This window comes from Taudactylus pleione, unplaced genomic scaffold (assembly GCF_031769625.1).
Source record: "Taudactylus pleione unplaced genomic scaffold, aTauple2 ptg000122l, whole genome shotgun sequence".
Taxonomy (NCBI): Eukaryota; Metazoa; Chordata; class Amphibia; order Anura; family Myobatrachidae; genus Taudactylus; species Taudactylus pleione.
The window spans coordinates 6941530-6966344 of record NW_028284524.1 but is presented as its reverse complement, the minus strand read 5'-3'; the positions used below and the strand labels follow the sequence as shown (position 1 = coordinate 6966344).

The 24815-nt window shown below is 47.4% G+C and overlaps 2 protein-coding genes across 2 annotated transcripts in view; both read right to left on the bottom strand.

Moving 5' to 3' along the window:
- DNAJB2 (DnaJ heat shock protein family (Hsp40) member B2) overlaps positions 1–5451 on the bottom strand; it is a 38841-nt gene extending 33390 nt beyond the window's left edge. The window contains exons 1-2 of the mRNA XM_088472321.1: positions 5350–5451; positions 414–612 (exon numbers count right to left, since the gene is read on the bottom strand). The gene's annotated coding sequence lies outside the window, so the exon portion shown is untranslated. The remainder of the gene's footprint in view (positions 1–413; positions 613–5349) is intronic.
- A 3766-nt stretch (positions 5452–9217) lies between these two features.
- LOC148524034 (tubulin alpha-1A chain-like) lies at positions 9218–22372 on the bottom strand. The gene is made up of 4 exons (XM_088472320.1): positions 22082–22372; positions 11700–11922; positions 11439–11587; positions 9218–10343 (listed from the first exon to the last, which is right to left on the bottom strand). The coding sequence occupies exons 1-4, from the start codon at positions 22082–22084 to the stop codon at positions 9363–9365; spliced, it is 1356 nt and encodes a 451-aa protein (XP_088328446.1). The 5' UTR covers positions 22085–22372; the 3' UTR covers positions 9218–9362.
- Positions 22373–24815: the final 2443 nt, after the last annotated feature.

Sequence of the window (24815 nt, the reverse complement as noted above, 5' to 3'; positions counted from 1 at the left end):
CCAATCTAGAGCTTGGTCTGAAAACAGTTAATAGCCTTTCAGGCTATTAACTGTTTCCCTTCATTCCTGATGAAGGAGAAACATTTAATTAGTCAATATATTTCTGAGGTCCTTTGTTCTGTTATTTACTGTGATGTGCTAATACAGAAAAAAAATGTTTGTAGTAGAATAAATAGACAGAAAGACCTGATTCCAGGTACATTTAATACATGTTAGGGTGACGGTAGAGAGTCAGGGCACCACTTCTATAAGAAGTTAGTGGCATTGCGGCAAATTGGATTACCAATGGCACATAGCCTTTACAATATAATAAATAAATAAACGACCTAGCATTTCAGCAATAGAATTAGTTTTTGTATTTTAGGAAGAAGAGATTGTAGTAGGAAAGGAACAGGAAGTTTGGAAACACTTACCCTTTTGTCAAGGTCTCTCAACAATACAAGATATATCCTGGATGGATTTCAACAACTGTGATGAGAAAAAAACTGACACTGTAATAAGAGCGCCTTCCAGTGGCTGAAAGATGAATAGGTCTCTACACCAGAATCAAGCCATAGTGCAGCTGCTCTTCTGGGTGATGTCTTCTTACTGAACTACAGCACGTCCTAGATCCTAAACATTAATAAAGAGAAGTGTTAGATTGAAGGACAATTGGTAGCTGCTGACTGTATGCTGGCAATTTACAATATTTACCCACACCCCAGCTTTATCTCCACTCAACCAGACAGTATATCTCCTGTGGCAGTTTGCCCGTGGTAGGGGCTATGTAGACAATCCCTATGTGACAGTCTGATAATCCTGGCTGGTAAAGTAGTGTATTTTTCACCACTAAAATAAAGTTATTAGGTGCAAGGTCTCCCAAATGCATATCAGAAAATGTGATCTAGTGGAATTTTCAAGAAGAAAAGACTCTAGGGGATATATTTAATAAAGGTTGATTTTAATCAATTTAAAATATATAAAAATCAATTTTGTGTTTCTGGGGCTAAATCACACATTTACTAATACTTTAAAAAATAAATAAAAATAAAATAAAAAATTGTTAGTATATGTGTGATTTACCCCTGGAACAAAACATCAATGTTAATCTATTGTTTTAAATAGTTTTAAATCGATCAACATCAATTAAAATTGACCTTTAGTAAATATACCCCTAGGACTTACAGAAAATGGTGTACAAAACACAAGACGTCCAGTGAACGTCACCTGTGTGGGGAAAATGCTTTGTTATTGATTGAAGTCAGAATATAAAGGCCAGAGCAGTTCAAGTTGGCAGGAAGGTGTAAGTCCTTTAAATAACCATATATTACAACAGTTGTGGCTTGGATTCAGCAAGAGAAGACCGGGCTAAACTCCTGTCAAGGACAGGAACTTTAAGTTACAGTGGACACAGGTTCACCAAAACTGGGTAGTCGAAGACTGGAAAAACGTTGCCTGGTCTGATGCGTCTTGATTTCTCCTGCAAGCATGCAGGTTGTACGGTCAGAATTTGGCATAGAAAACATGAATCCATGTCTATCAATTATTCAGGCTGGTTGTGTAGAGGTGTGGAGAGTGATTTTTTGGAACACATTAGGCAACGTAATACCAGTTAATCATAGTTTAAATGCCACAGTCTACCTGAGTATTGTTGCTGATCAGATGTATCCCTTTATGGCAACTGCCTACCCATCTCCACAAGCACACATCATATCAAGCTGGTTCCATGAACATAACACTGAGCTCAGTATATTCCAATGGTATCCACAGTCAGCAGATCTCAATCTAATATGAGAATATCTGGGACACGGAGGAACAGGAGAGTCATAGCATGAAGAGCGAATCTGCAGCAACTGCGTGATGCAATAATGTCCACATGAACCAGAATCTCTAAGGAATATTTCCAGCACCAAGTTAAAACGATGTCATAAAGTTTTCAGCCTGTTCCAATGGCAAAGGGTGAGACTACCCAAAGGTTTCCAGATCATCCCTTTATTAAGGGACACATATGAATTACAGAGATTCTGTGGCTGGCTGACTACAAGTGTCCATTTCACCAGGTTTTAATCAGCCAAAGAAACTGTGAAATTCATATTTGTCATTTATTAAAGGGATGATATGGCAGCCACGTAAACAGTACCCATACTAAACAGGTGTAACTAATAATGTGACGAGGACAGAGGATGATATAGGGTGAGGTAATAAATATGGTAAGTTAGACCTACAAAAATCACACATAAAAAGTTGCCGTGTCCCAGCTGTGAACAAGATGTGTTTCTAGCTGATGCATACTGTATGCGCGTCTTTACAAAAGGAATTACGTCATAGACCAATACGCTCAAAATGTGTCCATGTTTCAAAGTGTAACAGACCCATTACTGATTACTTGTTCACTGTACTTGGCTTATGACAATATGACCTGATCCGCCCATTTGGTCATAAGCTGCTGAGATAGGTTTAAGTGGCAAAATGTTATAAATCTGCATGGACGCACATGCATTCATACACTAATCTGTGTCATTCTCACTCCGCTTAGTAATAATATATCCATTACTGCTAATTGACACTAATGTTGATGGTTACAGCGGCAGGCGTAAAATCAGTGGACAACACTGGATTTTGCTTGCACACACACAAACCCACGCAGATACTCGCATCAGGCTAACATGGCTGCCCACGACTACAGCCACTTTGTGTACCACTCAGAATCTGCCCCAGAGCCTTACTGCTATCATACTCACTCCTGTTATCACCCTGTATTTCTCCTGTCTAGCACTCACTCCTGTCGTCGCCCAGGGTCACACTCATTTCTGGCAACTCCGTGTCGCATTCACACCTGGCGTTACACTCACTCCTGGTGTCACCCTGTGTCGTGCTCACTCCTGGCGTCTCCCTGTGTCGCACTCACTCCTGGCGTCTCCGTGTCACACTCACTCCTGGCGTCTCCCTATGTCGCACTCACTCCTGGCCTCTCCCTGTGTCGCACTCACTCTTGGCGTCTGCCTGTGTCGCATTCACGCCTGGCGTTACACTCACTCCTGGCGTCACCCTGTGTCGCACTCACTCCTGGCGTCTCCCTGTGTCGCACTCACTCCTGGCGTCTCCGTGTCCCACTCACTCATGGCGTCTCTCTGTGTCGCACTCACTCCTGGTGTCTCCCTGTGTCGCACCACTCCTGGCGCCTCCCTGTGCTGCACTCACTCCTGGCGTCTCCTTGTGTCGCATTCACGCCTGGCGTCACACTCACTCCTGGTGTCACCCTGTGTCGCACTCACTCCTGGCGTCTCCCTGTGTCACACTCACGCCTGGCGTCTCCCTGTGTCGCATTCACGCCTGGCGTCTCCTTGTGACGCATTCACGCCTGGCGTCACACTCACTCCTGGTGTCACCCTGTGTCGCACTCACTCCTGGCGTCTCCCTGTGTCACACTCACGCCTGGCGTCTCCCTGTGTCGCATTCACGCCTGGCGTCTCCCTGTGTCGCACTCACTCCTGGCCTCTCCCTGTGTCGCATTCACGCCTGGCGTCACACTCACTCCTGGTGTCACCCTGTGTCGCACTCACTCCTGGTGTCACCCTGTGTCGCACTCACTCCTGGCGTCTCCCTGTGTCGCACTCACTCCTGGCGTCTCCCTGTGTCGCATTCACACCTGGCGTTACACTCACTCCTGGTGTCACCCTGTGTCGTGCTCACTCCTGGCGTCTCCCTGTGTCGCACTCACTCCTGGCGTCTCCGTGTCCCACTCACTCATGGCGTCTCTCTGTGTCGCACTCACTCCTGGTGTCTCCCTGTGTCGCACTCACTCCTGGCGTCTCCCTGTGCTGCACTCACTCCTGGCGTCTCCTTGTGTCGCATTCACGCCTGGCGTCACACTCACTCCTGGTGTCACCCTGTGTCGCACTCACTCCTGGCGTCTCCCTGTGTCACACTCACGCCTGGCGTCTCCCTGTGTCGCATTCACGCCTGGCGTCTCCGTGTCGCACTCACTCCTGGCGTCTCCCTATGTCGCACTCACTCCTGGCCTCTCCCTGTGTCGCATTCACGCCTGGCGTCACACTCACTCCTGGTGTCACCCTGTGTCGCACTCACTCCTGGCGTCTCCCTGTGTCACACTCACTCCTGGCGTCTCCCTGTGTCGCATTCACGCCTGGCGTCACACTCACTCCTGGTGTCACCGTGTCGCACTCACTCCTGGCGTCTCCCTGTGTCGCACCCACTCCTGGCGTCTCCCTATGTCGCATTCACGCCTGGCGTCACACTCACTCCTGGTGTCACCCTGTGTCGCACTCACTCCTGGCGTCTCCCTGTGTCACACTCACTCATGGCGTCTCCCTGTGTCGCATTCACGCCTGGCGTCACACTCACTCCTGGTGTCACCCTGTGTCGCACTCACTCCTGGCGTCTCCCTGTGTCGCACTCACTCCTGGCGTCTCCCTGTGTGGCACTCACTCCTGGCGTCTCCCTCTGTCGCACTCACTCCTGGCGTCTCCCTCTGTTGCATTCACTCCTGGTGTCACCCTGTGTCGCACTCACTCCTGTCGTCACCCAGGGTCACACCTGGTGTCTCCCCTGTGCTGCACTCACTCATGGCGTCTCCCTGTGTTGCACTCACTCCTGGAGTCTCCCTGTGTCGCACTCACTCCTGGTGTCGCACTCACTCCTGGTGTCACCCTGTGTCGCACTCACTCCTGGCGTCTCCGTATCGCACTCACTCCTGGCGTCTGCCTGTGTCGCACTCACTCCTGGTGTCTCCCTATGTCGCACTCACTCCTGGCCTCTCCCTGTGTCGCACTCACTCTTGGCGTCTGCCTGTGTCGTATTCACGCCTGGCGTCACACTCACTCCTGGCGTCATCCTGTGTCGCACTCACTCCTGGCGTCTCCCTGTGTCGCACTCACTCCTGGCGTCTCCGTGTCCCACTCACTCATGGCGTCTCTCTGTGTCGCACTCACTCCTGGTGTCTCTCTGTGTCGCACTCACTCCTGGCGTCTCCCTGTCACACTTACTCTTGGTATCTCGATGTGTCGCACTCACTCCTGGCTTTAATCTGTGTCACACTCATTCCTAGCGTAAACCTGTGTCGCCCTCACTCCTAGTGTCAACCTGTGTCGCACTCACTCCTGATGTCACCCAGTGTCGCACTCAGTCCTGACGAAACCCTGTGTCACACTCACTCCTGGTGTCACTCTGTGTACATGGGAGCCAGCTTTTAAAAATACTTAAATTCTTGAGGGTGCTCATATATAAATAACATGCATATACATGACTGCGAGCTACGCATATACTGGGGGCGCTAAAGCACCAACAGAATCGTCCCCTATGCTGTGTCACATTCCCCCTGTTAGGAGATAGTGTTCTGGTCATACTCACTTCTACTCCTGCTGCTCCTGCTGCCTGCTGTCTCCCAGCCACGGTCCTGTTGATGTGTTACTAGCTTCTCTGTGACGTCACTATCAGCTGAGAAGAAACGTCCAGAAAATACCAGTCGAGTCTTTCCTCACACTGACCAATCGGCACTCTGCACCAGCCCCACTATCTCAATATCTGTTCCTTTATTGGTCCGGCTTCTGAGAGTGGGCGGGGAATGTGCTGTAAGGTTAACAATTCTGTGACACATGACGTAAGCAGCAGGGAATGGGTCTGTGCCGTGTGGCGGCTACAGGCTGCAAATTATATACTAATACCTATCGTGTGTGCATTATTTCCTATTAATAACCGTATTATATATGCATTGCCTTATTAATCGTGCTGTCTTTTTATATTTTTAATAAAAAGCAATGTATTTTAAAGGGTATTGTATTTTAATAGATTTGTGTAAGGTATAATATTTTGTAATACGTGTACTATATTACATAATGTACATTTTGCCATTTCAATATACTTTTATTATGAACAGAATTGGGCATAAAAATTGGACTAATTCTAAAATGCAGCCAAATTTTATTTACGCCATACTCAAGATTCGCCAAATAATCCACAGTGCATGAAGTGGAGCTTAAAGCAGCCAACAGCAGATGCCTTTGTAAAGAAGTTTACAATCATTCTACTTGACTTGTGCCATGAATAGTTCCCTTGACTGTTTTTCAACCAGAAGAGGTAATTTATGAAGCACAAAATGGTAGATGGGCAGTGCAAACTCAAATTAGGGCCCACGATATGCTTAGATGTGTGCAAGTGTGTATAGATTTACACAAAGATGCATAAGATGCATGGGTACAGATGGGCATTTATGAGGCAGGAGGCCCATGTGCAGTGTCCGAGCAGATCCTCTCCCCACACACACATGCCGAAACATGCGCCTGTCCACCAGACAGGCACATACTTCAGGGAGGGGCGCAGTGTGGACCTTTCTGGACCCACTATAGATACGCCACTGGGTGTAGAATAAGATGGCAATGGCGCAGTGCTTTACACAGGTGATAAGAAACAGTTGACCAGAGTGTGCATATTCCTTGCAGAATACAGTAGGCGCACCAGGAGCAAACATTCCATACAGTAGGAGTTGGTGGAGTGAGATTACTGAACTGAGAAAAGTGGATGGAGAAGGTGCATTCTTAGGAAAAGGTTGTGTTCTTGCTATGCAGAAGGATACACAGCTACTTTTGCTGCACAAAGGGAAATGTATCTTGCATCGGCTCTGAGCAGGCATTATTTGGGTCCCATCCTATACTTTTTGCAGGACGCACCCTGCATTTTCCTTTGTCACATGATCAGAGAGATACATTTCTAGGTGTACTCCAAGTAATGTTATTAAAAGTTTCAAACACAAGGGGCCTGATTCTGAGGTAGATACACAGCCAGTGTTTGTGCAGTTATGAGATTATTTGTTACTGCGAATGCGTGAAAAGTCCTTGAAATCCCAATGGCGCATGCGTTACCCCAAGTGTACGCAGAGTCCGCTGTTGTGTACAGAAACGCTGTCATTAGGACCAGCGAGGCAAAACCATGGGTGTGTCTGGGAGGTGGCCAGAAGTGTGAGCAAAAAGAAGGCCTTCTCATGGGCGTGTTATGAAAGTGTCAAGGGGGGAGTCAGTTAACGCACCACTTACCCAACTGAGGGGCTGCAGCCACAGAGGCCCTGTTTAGCCAGAGTTGAGAAGGAGACACTGCACCACCCATAGACTGGTGCAAGTATCAAAGGTGGACACAATGGTGTATGTACAGTGGTGTTTGGAACTACTGGTGGATTTGCACTGTCCCCGGGCATTGAAAGTGGATGTCCCGGGGCTCGTACTGCCTGGCACACCATTAGTGCACAAGGGGAAGGCTGAAACTAGCATTTGCATACCTCCACTGCAACTCCGCAAACAATCGCATTGTATCCAATTCTGAATCAGGTCCAATATGTCCTGCTTTCTTGGCTCTCTCACTGCCATGATTCATTTAATCTAAATTAATTATAATCAGCAGTTATGCTCTGAAAATGCTGCCTTCTCCATTCACTGCAATGTTTAAGCAAGGGAGAGTTTGAGCTCTATTAGGGGCCTATTCATGATGTTAATTATCGGGGTCCGAACGGACCCCGATAATTAACATTCTAACTCGCTGTGGAATCCGGAGCAATTCATCATTGCTCCGGCGCGGTGACAGCTGATGTGAAATCAGCTGTCCCGCGAACGGCTTCACTGCTCCTTTTCGGAGCAGTGATGGGAGTGCGCATGCGCGACCTACAGGTCATGTATGCGCACAAGAGCCCCAACATCTGCCGGAAGGAGACAGGGGCGGAGGGAAGGAGCGGGTTGCAAGCCTGGAGCAGGAGCATTTTGCCACCTGAAGATGGCGAATGCTACCGCACTCAAGCTCCAAACATATTATATTTTCGGAGCTTGATAAATTCTGTCCCCATACTAGTGTATGGGGACAGCGGGCCATTCTGCAAGAGGAAGGTAAGTACGAGATATCTGTGATATCTACTGCTTTACCTGCTTGATGAATGGCCCGATAACTTAATTTTTACAATTGCAGGTGAAAATGTGCATTTTCACCTGCTTTTGTAAAAATGAAGTGATGATGAATAGGCCCCTTAATAACAGAAGTAAAAAGCTCCTGTCTGACACCACCCTTCCTCTTCCAGTGACTTTCTGCTGTCTCATGCTCCACACAATTGTAATGTATAAGAGCAATGAAAACTGGGCAGTGCAAATCACAAGTTATCACTTTGCTCCTGCAAACCACTGCATCTTTAAATTGTTATTTAAATTTCAGAATTGTGTCAGAATTTTAAATGCACAAATATCAGGGTTTCATGCACTTCTTATTACGAATGAATATATTGCATGTTCTATGGAAACGTAATGGATGCACTGGGTGTGGTATAAGAGATAGAGAGTAATTAGTTAGACAATGTCTAGATAGACACCAGATGTTAGACAGTCAATAGTTAGACAGGGAAAAAAGTTAAACATAAACAAAAGTCAGACACATTAGAGTTAGACATGTAAAACGTTCGACAGGTACAAAAGGTCGACAGGGTCAAAAGTTCGTCATGAAAATGGTCAACACAAAAATGGTCGAAAATTATTATTTTTTTGTTTTTTAGCCCTAATCTTCACCCTAACCCTCCCCTTGGTGCCTAACCCTCCCTCCTGGTGCCTAACCCTCTGGGTAAGTGCCTAACCCTAACCGTGGGGGTAAGTGCCTAACCCTAATCCTAAAAAAAAAAAAAATGTGTCGACCATTTTTCATGTTGAACTTTTGACCCTGTCAATCTTTTGCACCTGTAGAACTTTTTACATGTCTAACTTTAGACACTTTTGTCTGTGTCGAACTTTTATCCTTGTCTATTAACTGTCTAACATCTGGTGTCTATCTAGACATTGTTTAACTACTTACTGTCTGTCTATAGTCCGAAGCCCCTTTAATATATAGCTCTATAGTTACAAATGCTTGTGTCAGATTGTTTTTTCTGTCTACATGTGTGACATGGCATATTCTATATGGTGCCCATTTTACTTATCTCATCAGCTTGTATTATTTAAAAGGCACAGTGCAAACATTCATTACATTGGATCTTATCAATCCCCTATGAAATAGTGACATCACTTTAAGCAAGATGACCAGGCTTGCATTATCTATAAGGATGCACTGGAAGCAGGGAGACTATAACTCAGGGCCACTCATAGCTAAAAGTTGAACATTACTTTGGTAGAAAAAAAAGTAAATATAGTTTAAAGTAAATTTACTTCTTCTTGGATGAATTTGTAGTATTTAAAATAAAGCAAAAATTTGGCAAATAAGGTATATTGTAGTGGTAACGTTTATTTCCTTGTTTTTATTGTATAATGTGCAAATTAACAGGATGTAAAAGCCAATTGTGGGGCATATATGATGCAAGTATTAGTCATAAAAAACACATTTTTATGTCAAGTTTATTGTGCATTCATTTAATACTCTTCTCCCTCTTCTTCTCCCTCCCCTTCCACACTGTCAGTGCCGACCTCTTCATAATCCTTCTCCAGGGCAGCCATGTCCTCCCGGGCCTCAGAGAACTCTCCCTCCTCCATACCCTCCCCCACATACCAGTGCACAAAGGCACGCTTGGCGTACATCAGGTCAAACTTGTGGTCCAGGCGAGCCCAGGCCTCGGCAATGGCGGTGGTGTTACTCAACATGCACACAGCTCGCTGCACCTTGGCCAGGTCCCCACCAGGAACCACAGTTGGTGGTTGGTAATTGATACCAACCTTAAAACCTGTGGGGCACCAGTCCACAAATTGGATGGTACGCTTGGTCTTAATGGTGGCAATAGCAGCATTGACATCCTTGGGCACCACATCACCTCGGTACAGCAGACAGCAAGCCATGTATTTACCATGCCTGGGGTCACATTTGACCATCTGGTTAGCTGGCTCAAAGCAAGCATTGGTGATCTCAGACACAGAGAGCTGCTCATGGTAAGCTTTCTCTGCAGAGATAACAGGAGCATAGGTGGCCAGGGGGAAGTGAATACGGGGGTAGGGCACCAGGTTGGTCTGGAATTCTGTCAAGTCTACATTCAGAGCTCCATCAAACCTGAGGGAGGCTGTGATTGAAGACACGATCTGGCCAATCAGACGGTTTAGATTAGTGTAGGTTGGGCGTTCAATGTCCAGGTTTCTTCGGCAGATGTCATAAATGGCTTCATTATCCACCATGAAGGCACAATCTGAGTGCTCCAGTGTGGTATGGGTGGTGAGGATGGCATTGTACGGTTCAACAACAGCTGTGGAAATCTGGGGAGCTGGATAGATGGAGAATTCCAGCTTGGATTTCTTTCCGTAGTCAACTGAGAGTCGTTCCATCAAGAGGGAAGTGAAACCTGAACCAGTGCCACCACCAAAACTGTGGAAGATGAGGAAGCCCTGGAGACCTGTGCACTGATCAGCCTGATAAATAGAATAAAAAGAAAAGTTAGATTTATTATATATGTATGTCCTACTACTATTTTAACTTCTGTATACACTTGGGCATACACTATACAATTATCTGTCAGACATCTGTCCAATCTGGATGGTTGCAATAAAAATCTGGTAATGTATGGGAGCAGATGACAATCGTCTATTTGCTCACAAACACTGAAAAACAGACAAAAATTCTCATTCAGACAAATTGGTTAAATCAAATTAATTTAACCAATTTGAACAATAATTTTTGTCCATTTTCCAGTGTTTAAGACCATATGGTCGATTGTCATTTTCTCCCATACATTACCAAATTTTCATTCCAGCCAGCCAGATTGGACAGATATCTGACAAATAATTGTAGAGTGTATGTCCCGCATAAGCATTTATGTCTCTCGTGAGTCCCAGTTATCCCAGAATAGTCCCCATTTTTCTAACATTAAAAAAAAAGCTTACTTAATTTCTTATATTGTAACCCTCTGATGAACCCAAAATGATCGAAAAAGTGGGAATAGATTCTTGGATCTAAGCTATCTTATTTGCACCCTAAAAGTAAGAAGGAAAAGGAGGATTTTGTAGCTTGCACCAATTTTGGGTCCACTGGAGACGGACATCTGATTTTTATATCAAAATTATGGCAGACCTGAACAAATATATTATTATTCAGTTATTACATACAAAATCTATTTAAGGTGTTAAATGTTTTCATTTTGTTCAGAAGAGGAAGCACATGTCAAAAAAAGTAAACATGAAGTTATCATCTAAAAAAGTTGGTGTAAATTGCAAGATGAACGGTATGATTGAAAATAATATTGCAAAGTTCTTGACTGGCATAAACCTCTACAATATATAAGAATAGCAATGATCAAAGGTTGTATTGCTAAGATCAGTAAGCAGAACCTGCTTTATTGAACAGGAATAGCATGGAAAAAGAGGAATATCTCCGGTGCTGGAAGAGGGTATAGCAACAATCCTGATTATAACTTGATAAAATGCAGGGGTAAGGGACTATTGGACGCCGACCAGACAGCCCCCATTCCCTGCAGTATTTCTTTACCAGGAATATCTTGGTGAACTCACCAGTTTACGTATTCTATCCAGCACCAGGTCAATGATCTCCTTGCCGATGGTGTAATGACCACGAGCATAGTTATTGGCCGCATCTTCCTTGCCAGTGATGAGTTGTTCAGGATGGAAAAGTTGTCTATAGGTTCCTGTTCTGACTTCATCTGTAGGAGTTAAACAATAGAGGTTAATATCTGAGATCCAGAAGTCTACTTTCTGTGACACCTAGAACCTTATTGACATATTTTACCCCCACGTAACAGCTGATCTACTCACCAATCACAGTGGGCTCAAGGTCCACAAACACAGCACGGGGGACATGTTTGCCAGCCCCAGTCTCACTGAAGAAGGTGTTGAAGGAATCGTCTCCTCCACCGATGGTTTTGTCACTGGGCATCTGTCCATCTGGCTGAATGCCATGTTCCAGGCAATACAGCTCCCAGCATGCATTGCCAATCTGCACTCCGGCCTGGCCAACGTGGACTGAGATGCACTCCCTCTGTGTGGGTTAAATAGTGATATACACAGTTAGACTAGATACTGTAGGTTAGGATAGAGTGGCACAAGATCACAACTTCACCAGACAGGAGTAGTACAGAATGACCATCACTCAGGGCTCTATTCATTATCAATTAAGTATTCGGGCCATTCATCAAAAAGGTAATGCAGGAGATATCACCTTTCTCTCCCGGAATGGCCGGCTGTCCCCATACACTAGTATGGGGACAGAAATTCATCAAGTTCCGAAAATATGAGATATGGTAAGAACTTACCTTTGTTATCTCTATTTCTACGAAGTCCATAGGGTTCCACAGGATACCTTGGGGTATAGGTGTGACGTCAGTCATCGGGCACCATAGAGTTAAGCTTTCAGCCTCCCAGGATGCACTAGGGTCCCCCTCCTATACCCCGCCCCCGAGCCGAGGCACCTCAGTTAGTTACCAAGCCATAGGCCGGAGGAGGAGAAGGAAGAGAGAGAAAAAAGATCAGGACACACACAAGAATCACATTCTCACCAGAGGGAGATGGAAAAACCGGTGACCAGAGCAAAGCCCATCTGCAGCACAGGTGCGACAGGGCGGGAGTCCTGTGGAACCCTATGGACTTCGTAGAAATAGAGATAACAAAGGTAAGTTCTTACCATATCTCATATTTTCTACTTCAGGGTCCACAGGGTATCCACAGGATACCTTGGGGATGTCCCAAAGCAGTATCCTTTAAGGGTGGGGACGCTCCTGTGCTGAAAGGAGAATCCGCCGCCCGAAGGAAGCATCCTGAGAGGCGAAGGTGTCAAACCTGTAATACCACACGAAGGTATGGACAAAGGACCACGTAGCAGCCTTGCAGATCTGGACTGCAGAGGCACCACGTCGAGCTGCCCACGAAGGACCCACAGACCTAGTGGAATGAGCCTTCACAGAAGGAGGAACCGGCAGGCCTTCATGTAGATAAGCTTCAGAAATAGCCATACGGATCCAGGCTGCCAAAGTTTGTTTTGAAGCAGGCCAACCCTTTTTACGGAAGCCATAGAGGACAAACAAGGCGTCCGACTTCCTAAAGGAAGAAGTGCGGTCAACATAAGTCCTTAAGGCCTGCACAACATCCAAAGTGGCCTCACCCACTGAAAGACCAGGTGAGTTAAAGGCCGGAACAACTATTTCCTCGTTAACATGAAACTGGGAAACAACTTTGGGAAGAAATTCAGGTCGAGTGCGGAGCACTGCCCTGTTCCCATGAAAAATCAAGAAAGGGGGTCTACAAGAGAGAGCCCCTAAATCAGAAACACGTCTGGCCGAAGCTATGGCCAGAAGGAAAACAGTCTTAGCTGTTAGCCATTTAAGATCCACTGAGCCCAGTGGTTCAAACGGCGGTCCCTGGAGAGCCCTCAGGACCACAGCCAAATCCCAAGGCGCCACAGGTGGAACAAAGGGCGGCTGAATGCGGAGAACACCTTGCATAAAGGTGCGCACATCCGGGATTGTAGCAATCCTACGGTGAAACCAGACAGACAGGGCCGAAACCTGTACCTTCAAAGAAGCAAGGCGAAGCCCATGATCTAGTCCCGCTTGTAGGAAGGCGAGTATCCGAGACAGACGAAATTCCCGCGGTGCATAACCTCTCGGTCGACACCACTGGAAGAACGTATGCCACACGCGATGGTATATCCTCACGGAAGACGGCTTCCGAGCTCGTAACATGGTACGCACCACAGAGCTGGAAAAACCCCTGGACCTCAGCATGGCTGTCTCAACAGCCACGCCATCAAAGACAGCCGAGTCAGGTCCGGGTGAAGACAGGGACGCTGCAACAGAAGGTCCGGTCGTAGCGGCAACCGCAGAGGACTGTCCACGGACAGACCTTGAAGGTCTGAGAACCAGTGCCGTCTGGGCCACGCGGGAGCTATCAACAGGAGCGTCCCTCCTTCCTGTTTGAATTTCCGGATTACCCGTGGAAGAAGGGAAATCGGAGGAAACAGGTATGCGAACCGGAACGTCCACCGGACGGACAGAGCATCCACCAGAGACACCCCTTCGTCTCTTGTGCGAGACCAGTACACCGGCAACTTGTTGTTGTGCCGGGACGCCATAAGGTCGATCTCTGGAAGACCCCATCTGTCCACCAGCATTTAAAAAACGTCCGGTTGCAGGGACCATTCCCCCAGATGAACGTCCTGGCGACTTATAAAGTCCGCCTCCCTATTTAGCACTCCCGGGATGAAGACCGCTGATATGGCCGGAAGATTGCGCTCCGCCCATACCAGGATCCGAGAGACCTCCACGAGAGCCGCCCGACTTCGGGTTCCTCCTTGCCTGTTTATGTAGGCCACGGTGGTAGCATTGTCTGACTGGACCTGTACCGGACGACCCTGGAGAACCCGATGTGCCTGCCGGAGAGCATTGAAGACCGCACGGAGTTCCAAGATATTGATTGGAAGCTCCGCTTCTGTCGGGGTCCACCTGCCCTGGAATAAGTGTGGACCCGAAACTGCTCCCCAGCCCCGAAGACTGGCGTCCATTGTCAACAGGACCCAATTTGGAACCCAGAACGGACGTCCCTTGCTGAGATGGGTCGTCTGTAACCACCAGGCAAGGGACAGGCGAACCTCCGGGGTGAGCACAATCGTCTGGGACTTCAGAGACTGAGGCAGCCCGTTCCACTTGGACAGGATCAGGTGCTGCAGAGGTCTGGAGTGAAACTGGGCATATTCCACCATGTCGAACACCGACACCATGGAGCCCAGTAACCTCATCGCCGAGTGTAGAGACACCCGGCGGCTGTGCAGACAACTGCGCACCCTCGACTGTAAAGCAGAGATCTTTTCCCCCGTCACGAAGATCCTTTGCTGTCCTGAGTCCAATAAGGCTCCGAGGTGCAGAATCCGCCGAGACGGGATTAGAGTGGACTTCTGCCAGTTGATTAACCAACCGTGCCGTTGCAGTAGTGCAATGGTCAGGTCCAAGTGGCGTAGAAGGAGCTCGGGAGATCCTGCCACTAATAAAAGATCGTCCAAGTACGGCAACATACGGACTCCCTGCAGCCGCAGAGAAGCCGCCATGACCGCCATCACCTTGGTGAACACATGTGGTGCTGTTGCCAGGCCAAAAGGTAACGCCCGAAACTGGAAGTGGTCGCTGCGGATTGCAAACCTGAGGAACTGTTGATGGCGCGAAAGAATAGGGACATGCAGGTAAGCGTCCTGTATGTCCAATGACACCATGTAGTCCCCAGGTTCCAGCGCCAGAATGATGGACCGTAGGGTCTCCATCTGAAACTTCGGCACCCGCAAAGACTTGTTGAGAGCTTTGAGGTTTAGAATCGGACGATACGACCCATTGGGTTTCTGCACCAAAAAAAGATTTGAATAGAAACCCTGGCCCCTCTGGGAGAATGGAACAGGCACTATAACTCCAGCCTGGAGCATAGTGTGCAAGACCTTCCGCAGCTCCGTGGCCTTGTTCCGGTCTGATGGTAGACCCGTGGTGAAGAATCGTGCCGGGGGTCTGTGCCGGAAAGAGAGGGCGTACCCTTGGGAGACCACCTCGAGAACCCAAGTGTCTGTCGTGGTAACCGACCAACACCGGGCGAACTGCAGCAGGCGGCCTCCCACTTTGGGATCCCCCAAAGGGAGGCCCGGACCGTCAGGCCGCAGGCTTGTCATCTGGCTTAGGGGCCGGACGTCTGGTACTCCATGCCTGCTTCCGGGGCTTGGCCGATTTCTTAGGACCAGCCTGTCGAGGAAAAGACTATGGTTTGGGCCTGCCCTGGGCCCTATAAGACCGAAAGGACGATGGTCCAGAACCAAAAGGAGCAGCGGCCGACGGGAGACATGCCGATTTGGCTGCCGCCAGCGTGGCCACAATCTTGTCTAGATCCGGACCGAAGAGAACTTCTCCGGTAAATGGCAACGCCTCCAAACCCTTTTTGGAATCAGCGGCCGCCTTCCAGGATCGCAACCACAAGGTGCGACGAGCGGCCACCGCTGCTGAAGAAATTCGACACCAGGGTACTAATGTCTAAGGCCGCCTCGTTGATATAAGTGGCCGAATCACGGAGATTACCAATCAACTCCGCCTGATCGGCCGGACAGTCGGAATCAAAAGACGCCTCTAATGAATCCGCCCAGCGCTGCATCGCTCTGGCAACCCAGCAAATGGCCATAGCCGGCCGTGCTGCCCCCCCCCCGCAAGGGAATAAGCGGACTTCAGGCAGATCTCCACCTTGCGGTCCGTAGCATCCTTAAGGGAGGACATGGATGGCATCAGCAATGTGGCACTACGGACAAGACGGGTCACGTGAGAATCCACCTGTGGATGGGATTCCCACTTTGCAAAATAATTATCCGCGAACGGATAAGCCACCGCCAGGCGCCTTTGCGGCTGGTAACGTTTGCCAGGCTGTTTCCACGCCTCCTCTAAATGGTCCATTAACTGACCCGAAAGAGGAAAGACTGTGTTAGGTGAATAGTAAATAAAAAACATTTAGGTCTTGTCTGTGTCGTTATTTATTTAGTTAAGTAACTAAAGTGTTAATAATAAAACCTATAGGTGACTTACTATGTGTGAATATCTGCCAAGTCTGTATTGTTTTATCTAATAATAATAATAATAATAATAATAACAATATTATTATTAATAATAATATTCATTATTATTATCCTTTATTTATATAGAGCCACAAGGTGTTTATATGAAGCCACAAGTTGTCTGCAGCACCTTACATCATACATAAACTGAAGCAGTGCAAACGATGTAAAAAAAAAGTGCAAAAGACTTAAGGGCTCATTTATCAATAAATAAGCACGTCCAGTGCTTCCAGCAGCGTTCACCATGTGTTCTGGAAAGATGGCCGCCGAGGAGCAGAGAGGAGGCTGGCCTGGGGGAGGAGCGCTGCTACAGGACCAGTCGGCAGTGTGCAGAGAGGGCTGTGTGCAGCGGGAGAGGCGCCGGCTGTGAGACAGGGAAGGCGCGCTCCCCTGGCATGCATTTAACCCCCGGGACGCCGCAGCGCTACCGCTCTGCTGCGGTCCGCTGTCCCAGGGGGGTAGTGGAAGCGCAGGTTCTTACCTGGCTCCACGCTGCAGCCAGTCCCCAGGGAGCCCCCTGCCTGGGGACTCTGGACCATGTAACAGCGGGGACCCACCGCGGGACCTCGCTGCTTACCTTGCTGTCCCCCTTGAATCCGGCCATGGTCCGGAACATCTGGGGTCACCGCTAGCTGTGACCCCAGATGCTCACCAGCATCCCCGGGTCGGTACCGGCGTTCTGGTACCGGCGGGGGTGTAGGGAAGACAGCATGGACGTCAGGACTGACTGTCCATGCTGTTCATCCAGATGTGCAGCCACAGCTGCATGAAGAAAAGCTTCAGGGGCTCTTCTAGCCCCCACTCCAACAGGTGCACCCGACTCCGGTCGGGCACCAAACGAAACTGAGGTGCCTTGGCTCGGGGGCGGGGTATAGGAGGGGGACCCTAGTGCATCCTGGGAGGCTGAAAGCTTAACTCTATGGTGCCCGATGACTGACGTCACACCTATACCCCAAGGTATCCTGTGGATACCCTATGGACCCTGAAGTAGAAAATACAATATTTTCGGAGCTTAACTGCAGGAGCATTTGCCATCTCTCGGATCCCTCCACCCCTGTATGGCTCCTTCCGGCGGACTCTGGGGCTTTTGTGCACCTGCGTGAACTCTAGAGCATGCAGGCACACTAGTTTCACTGCTCCGAAAGGAACAGTGAAAAGACTCGGGGAGACAGCTGATTTTCGGATCAGCTGTCTCCCCGCCAGGAGCATTGATGAATTGCACTGGTGCTCGCGTTGAATTCGAATGTTAATTATCTGGGTCCGATAATTAACATAGTGAATAGAGGGCCTGATTCAGACCCGGTCGCAAGCGCTGTGCGCTCGCAAAACGGGTCGGTGGTAGGCCAGTGCGCATGACGGAGTCGGCTCCGTCGTGCGCATGCGCGAGACCCGGATAGCGACAGGCACTCCGTCGCTCCGGGTCTCGTACCAAAGGGGGCGTGCTGTCGATGTTGAGTGACAGCACGCCCCCTTTGGTGGGCTGGCCGGGGGCGTGGCTGCCCAGACGGAGGCGTTCCCATGGGAACGCCTATCGTCTGGGGCCAGCCCCACTGACATCACAAGTGATGTCAGTGGGAGAGCTTTCGGCTCTGTTAGAGCCGAAAGGTCTCTGGGGCTAGCGGTAACGAGACCCTACTACAAGGGTCTCGTCGCAAGCCCTATGGTCGCGATGGTCTTGACCATCGCGACCATCATCATGGCCGCTCGCTATAGCTGTGGGTGGTCACCCACAGCTATGCGAGCGGCCAGGAGGCCGTTCTGAAAAAAAAATGCCCGGCCCTGATTCAGAGCGAGTGCTCTGTCAGAGTGTCCGGCTCTGAATCAGGCCCAGAGCCCTCAAAGTAGATAGAACAGACCAGAATAACCATCACACATACTGTAGAACAGATTGGACAGCACAGATGACCATCACACACACAGGATAGTAAAATCACACACAAATATAACAGACAGTACAATCAAAACAGAATAAACAGGGTAGTATGGACTGACACACAGTACTTTTCATTCCATCACTTATACCATCATCTCTACCCCTTATTCATCAGCGGCTCCGAACCTCTAGGTTCAGGCTGCGCAACTTTTATGGTTATTATGACTGTATATGCAACAATGGTTACATATCTTTTATCCTGTTTTGCAATGTTTTTAACTGTAAGGGGCCCATTTATCAATGATTGTATTTGCAAAGCGATCTGGGCATGATAGTAGCGCCCATGATCACATTGTAGGATGCGATCATACTGCCTGGATTTCTGGAAAAGCACCCGCAGGGGGACAGGGGCTCCGAAAGGAGACAGTCGCTGCGATGTGCTGGGAATAAAGTGACCACGTCAGCAGTCTCTTCACTCCTCTACCGGGGGAAGGGTTCCTATGGAAGTTTTTGCAATGTGTAGCACATAAGCTACAACGGGCTACCGTCTACCGTCATCTTCAGATGGCGGTAGCTGTGGGGGGCCAATCTTCAGAATGCATTGCATTCCGGAAGTTGGTAAATATGGCAGCATCAAAAACCTATGGGGGTTGCTGCTGCCGGCGGGAATGGAGGGATCGCAGCAGGTATCAGAGATATCTGCTGCGGACCCTCTGTCATACATTCGGGGGGTACTAAATATTTGTGTTTACCTCTCAAAAATGGGTGTTTTCGGGGAATAAGCCACAAATATTTATTGATAAATGAGCCCTTAAGTCTTTTGCACTTTTTTTTTACATCGTTTGCACTGCTTCAGTTTATGTATGATGTAAGGTGCTGCAGACAACTTGTGGTTTCATATAAGCACCTTGTGGCTCTATATAAATAAAGGATAATAATAATGAATATTATTATTATTAATAATAATATTGTTATTATTATTATTATTAGATAAAACAATACAGACTTGGCAGATATTCACACATAGTAAGTCACCTATAGGTTTTATTATTAACACTTTAGTTACTTAACTAAATAAATAACGACACAGACAAGACCTAAATGTTTTTTATTTACTATTCACCTAACCCAGATAACAAAACGACACGGACAACTGAATACGTTTGCAAAAAGGGAGGTCTCATCCAAATGTATTAATTGAATTGAATTATTGATTGATCTATTAGCAATGTTGGCAAAAGGCAGTGCACCTCGGCCACAGCCCCAGGATTAAATTATTAAATAACAGCTGGGGGCGGAAATTCTCATGCCTGCGCATAACCGACTTGGGTAGAACCAGTTCCCCTTACATGGCCCAGTACTGATCCCTCCATGAGATGGTGACCTGGTCACCCCCTTTAAGGTAGTGACCGACTCGCCGTTCCCATAGGGGAAATGCTAGTCAAGCCCTATTGTGCAAAAATTGAGCTGCCGAGGAGCACAGCCTGCTGTTCCTCCCATGTTGGAAGAGAAAATAAATTATATTCCAACGAATCAATTGAAAGAAAATTAAAACGTATACCAAACTTCGCCGGGTGGGTGGGAGGAATCACAAACTGGAAAGAGGAAGATCACTCCTCGACTAGCGAATATATACCACTTACAACACCCAGCCTACCAAGAGCTGTCTATTGGCTATCCTACTCCCTGACAACCCAGCAAACCAATCACCAACTAAAACACATCAACTAATCACCGTCCGTTTTGCTCCCATAAAAAAACAGGTTCTTATATTCTCTCCATCTTATGCAAGCACTCGAGTGTATTAACAGAGTTGCAAGCAAAATTAATAACGTATATTACAGAATAAAATATGTCAAACACATAATATTAGGACAGTACACGTTGACGAATACTGTTATACAAAATTCATACCATAAAAGACAGAATAGACTTAAAAAAAACCAACAACAATTGGACAATAAAAAAACAGAATAAATAGGTCAGAACAGACTGATGGTGACATATAGCATTGATAGGACAGAAAAACGAGACTGAGTACAATATATTTACAGTACAATCATAAATAGTGTAAATAAGATATAACAGTACAGGCACACTATATACTGGAAAACACTATAGTCCAGTCCAGTCACACTGTGTATATAATACAGGACAAGACAGTACAGTGTCACACTGTGTATATAATACAGGACAAGACAGTACAGTGTCACACAGGGTATATAAAATAGGACAGTGCAGTCACACACCTTTCCTCAGAGTGATGCCCTGGGGTGGCTCAGCTGGGCTGATTTGGGGGTGTCCTGCGCTCTGGATTTCAACCACAGTATGTTAGAGACCTACCCTCAGAGGTTACCTGGGCGTGGTGGGTGGGCCCATAACCATGGCCATGATTATGCCAAACCTCTATGTTATTATTTGCAAAATTCTATTGCAATATGTATTACTATATATAATGAGTAATGTTGGAGTTGTGCATCTGTTATTCTTTTTGTATATACTGTAAGATGGCAGTATAGTCACACACACAGTATATAGCATATATATAGCATATTACAGCAGCAGTCACACACAGATCATATAGCATATTATAGTATAGTACATATTATAGTCACACAATGTATATAATACAGGACAGTAGTGTCACACGGTATATAAAATAGGACAGTGCAGTCAAACAGAGTAGTCACACCCAGTGTATATAAGACGGCAGTGCAGTCACACACAGAGTATATAGCATATATATATATATATATATATATATATAGCATATTACAGCAGTCACACACAGATCACATAGCATATTATAGTATAGTATATATTATAGTCATACAATGTATATAATACAGACAGAACAGTACAGTGTCACACACGGTATATAAAATAGGCCAGTGCAGTCACACAGAGTACAGTCACACCCAGTGTATATAAGATGGCTGTACAGTTACACACAGAGTATATAGCATATATATAGAATATTACAGCTGCAGTCACACACAGATCATCTAGCATATTATAGTATAGTACATATTATAGTCACACAATGTATATAATACAGGACAGTACAGTGTCACACGGTATATAAAATAGGACAGTGCAGTCACACAGAGCACAGTCACACCCAGTGTATATAAGACGGCAGTACAGTTACACACAGAGTATATAGCATATATATAGCATATTACAGCAGCAGTCACACACAGATCATATAGCATATTATAGTATAGTACATATTATAGTCACACAATGTATATAATACAGGACAGTACAGTGTCACACGGTATATAAAATAGGACAGTGCAGTCACACAGAGCACAGTCACACCCAGTGTATATAAGACGGCAGTACAGTTACACACAGAGTATATAGCATATATATAGCATATTACAGCAGCAGTCACACACAGATCATATAGCATATTATAGTATAGTACATATTATAGTCACACAATGTATATAATACAGGTCAGTAGTGTCACACGGTATATAAAATAGGACAGTGCAGTCAAACAGAGTAGTCACACCCAGTGTATATAAGACGGCAGTGCAGTCACACACAGAGTATATAGCATATATATATATATATATATATATATATAGCATATTACAGCAGTCACACACAGATCATATAGCATATTATAGTATAGTACATATTATGGTCACACAATGTATATAATATAGGACAGTGCAGTCGCATACTCACCATGTTGTTGGATGTAGATCTCCTGGTTCCGATGAGTTAGGTGCTCGGATTTGGAGCTGTTAGTGCCCAATCTCTTTCTCCTCTGTATATATAAGAGCCAGCGGCTGCCGCGTCCCTAGTAACAAAGTAGGGATGAGGGGGAATTCCCTGAGTCCTTTCTGGGCTGGTGGTGACACCCCCTGGTCTCCAAGACACCCAATATGTGTAACACAACCTCCCAGCCTGGGAGTGGCTGCACCAAGCTCTGCACAACGGTTACCGAGTGTTACAGGAACAAAGGCTTCAGTCAGTGTGATGAGCCGAGGGCTGGGGGCTGTCAGACATACAGAGAATGGAGGGAGACAGAGAGGGAAATAGTGACCGAGGGAACAGGGGGAAAAAAGGAGGGTAAAGAGTGACAACTGAAATACAAATATGCAGCTGGAGGGAGACAGGGAGGGAATATTCAAAGCGGGAAACAAATGAGGAAAATGAGATAAAGAATGGAATTATGAAGCATATATGTATGTGTATATCTGCCATACATACACACATATGAAATATGTGAGTACCACTCAGGCATTCTGCATCCATTCTGTCCCAGTAATTTAGGGGGCTTACTGGTATAACGTACAGGTACAAGCTAGTAGTTATAGAATAAAGGTAAACTGAAATAATTGCTGCATGAATGTACCCTCCATTATATCAGGGTACAATTATGCACTGCAGCAATTATATGAGAGTACAATAATTATAGGATGGAGAGCAGATTGGTCGCTATTAACCAATGTACTAGTGCCGCAGAGCACATGTTCCGCAATGCTGCTGCGGCTCTGGTCAAAGTGTAAAGCTGGGAACACACTATTCCATATGCGTACCCAGCGATAGAACGGGCGACCCCCCATGCGGTAGGTGCCCGACCGCCCAATATGTCAGCCCCTCACGCATCCCGCTGCATGGGGTCCTCAGTCACATCGTCAGGTTGAGCTGCATGTAGGGACGACCTGACGATATGGCTGATGACCAAACGGGAGCATGCAACAGCCGACATAGTGGGTACTCACTAGACGATGATGATATGTCGTTTCGATCTGTCAGAATCGGGTATATCGTCTGAGAAATCGTAGTGTGTACCAGGTTTAAGGGCAGGGGCGGGCTGGGCCGGAGGGCAGGGTGCCATCTGCCCCCCAGGCCGGTGTAATCATTTTAGTGTTATGGGGCCATCAGTTGCCTTATGCGCTTTTACATGTACACTTCTGGCGCCTGGGAGACATGCAGAGCATGTTCCCCGGCCACTCAGTTTGTGTAGCAAAGATAATCAGCGTGGCCGTCTGCCACACTGAAGCCCTTGCAATAAGCAGCCGGGGAGCATCCTGTGCATGTCTCCCGGCTGCCAGAGCTGGGGGCAGGGCGCAGAGGCGTCACTAGGGTTGGTGTCACCCGGTGCTGTAATGCACGGTGACACCCCCCCCCACAGCGAACTCTTCCCCCTTCCCAGTCTAGCAGTCACATTGTGCTCCTCCCAGAATGCCAGGCGTACCCGGCGAGCGTGATGATGCCACGCCCGATATTCTGGGTAGCAGTACTTAAAGTGGTCCTAGAGACTTGGTGGAACGACCCCTCTTCCTCTGCGATTTATCAATAAAAGGCGTGTGGTGCAAAAAAGGGGCGTGATCTTGAAAGAAAGGGGCATGGTCATACAATACTATCCCAAATTCAAATTACGCCACACAGTAGCACAATCTTACCCACATTACACCACACATAGTGCCCCTGAATCACATTACGCCATAAAGTAGTGTCCCTTATTTATGTTCTGACCCACAGTAGTGCCCATTTTACACTGACCACATTATTGACCCTTATACACAATGACCACATTATTGACCCTTATACACAATGCCCACAGTAGTGCCACTTATACTATGCCCACAGTAGTAGTGCCCCTTATTCAATGCCACCTGTAGTAGTGACTCTTATGCAATGCCCCCTGTAGCTGTGCCCATTATGCAGTTCCCCCTTTAGTAGTGCCCCTTTATGCAATACCCCTGTATTATAGCCCTTTATGCAATGCCTCTTGTATTAAAGCCCCTTATGCAGTGCCCCCAGTAGTGCTCCTTATACAATACCCCCAGGAGCTCCTCTTATGCAGTGCCCCCAGACAGTAGTGCCCTTATACTGTACCCCCAGTAGAGCTCTTATGCAGTGCCCTTTTTACAATACCCCCAGGAGCTCCCCTTATGCAGTGCCCCCTGTAGTGCCCTTATACAGTACCCCCAGTAGTGCTCTTATGCAATGCCCCCAGTAGTGCCCCAAATACAATACCCCCAGAAGCTCCCCTTATGCAGTGCCCCCAGACAGTAGTGCCCTTACACTGTGCCCCCATACAGTACCCCCAGTAGTGCCCCTATACAGTGGCCCCAGAACGCCCTCAGTAACGCCCCTTATGCTGTGCCCCCTCCCCTGTGCAATACTACTTACCTCTCTTCACCATGTCCAGGCGCGCACCTCCTTCTTCTCCCTCCGGCGTGCCGCATGCGTAATGACGTCACCGCGGCCGGCGTCCAGAGCCACACACAGGCACAGAGAGATTCTGACCGGTGGCGGCGTGCAGGGCCAGCCCGTTTCGGCGGTGGTGCCGGGAAGGGGGTGTGGCCACTGACACAGATGCCCAGAGACTTCCCCCTGGGGTAGTGTCTAGATGCCCTTCACGACTTCCCCTTGTAACCAGAATCACCTGGACCTTACATGGAGG

What these genes read in the sequence shown, in the direction of transcription:
- LOC148524034 (XM_088472320.1), bottom strand. An exon ending in CCTTGAGCCCACTGTGATTG is followed by an intron (nt 11,588 to 11,699) that starts GTGAGTAGATCA and finishes TAACTCCTACAG; the next exon opens with ATGAAGTCAGAACAGGAACC. An exon ending in TGGATAGAATACGTAAACTG is followed by an intron (nt 10,344 to 11,438) that starts GTGAGTTCACCA and finishes TCTATTTATCAG; the next exon opens with GCTGATCAGTGCACAGGTCT.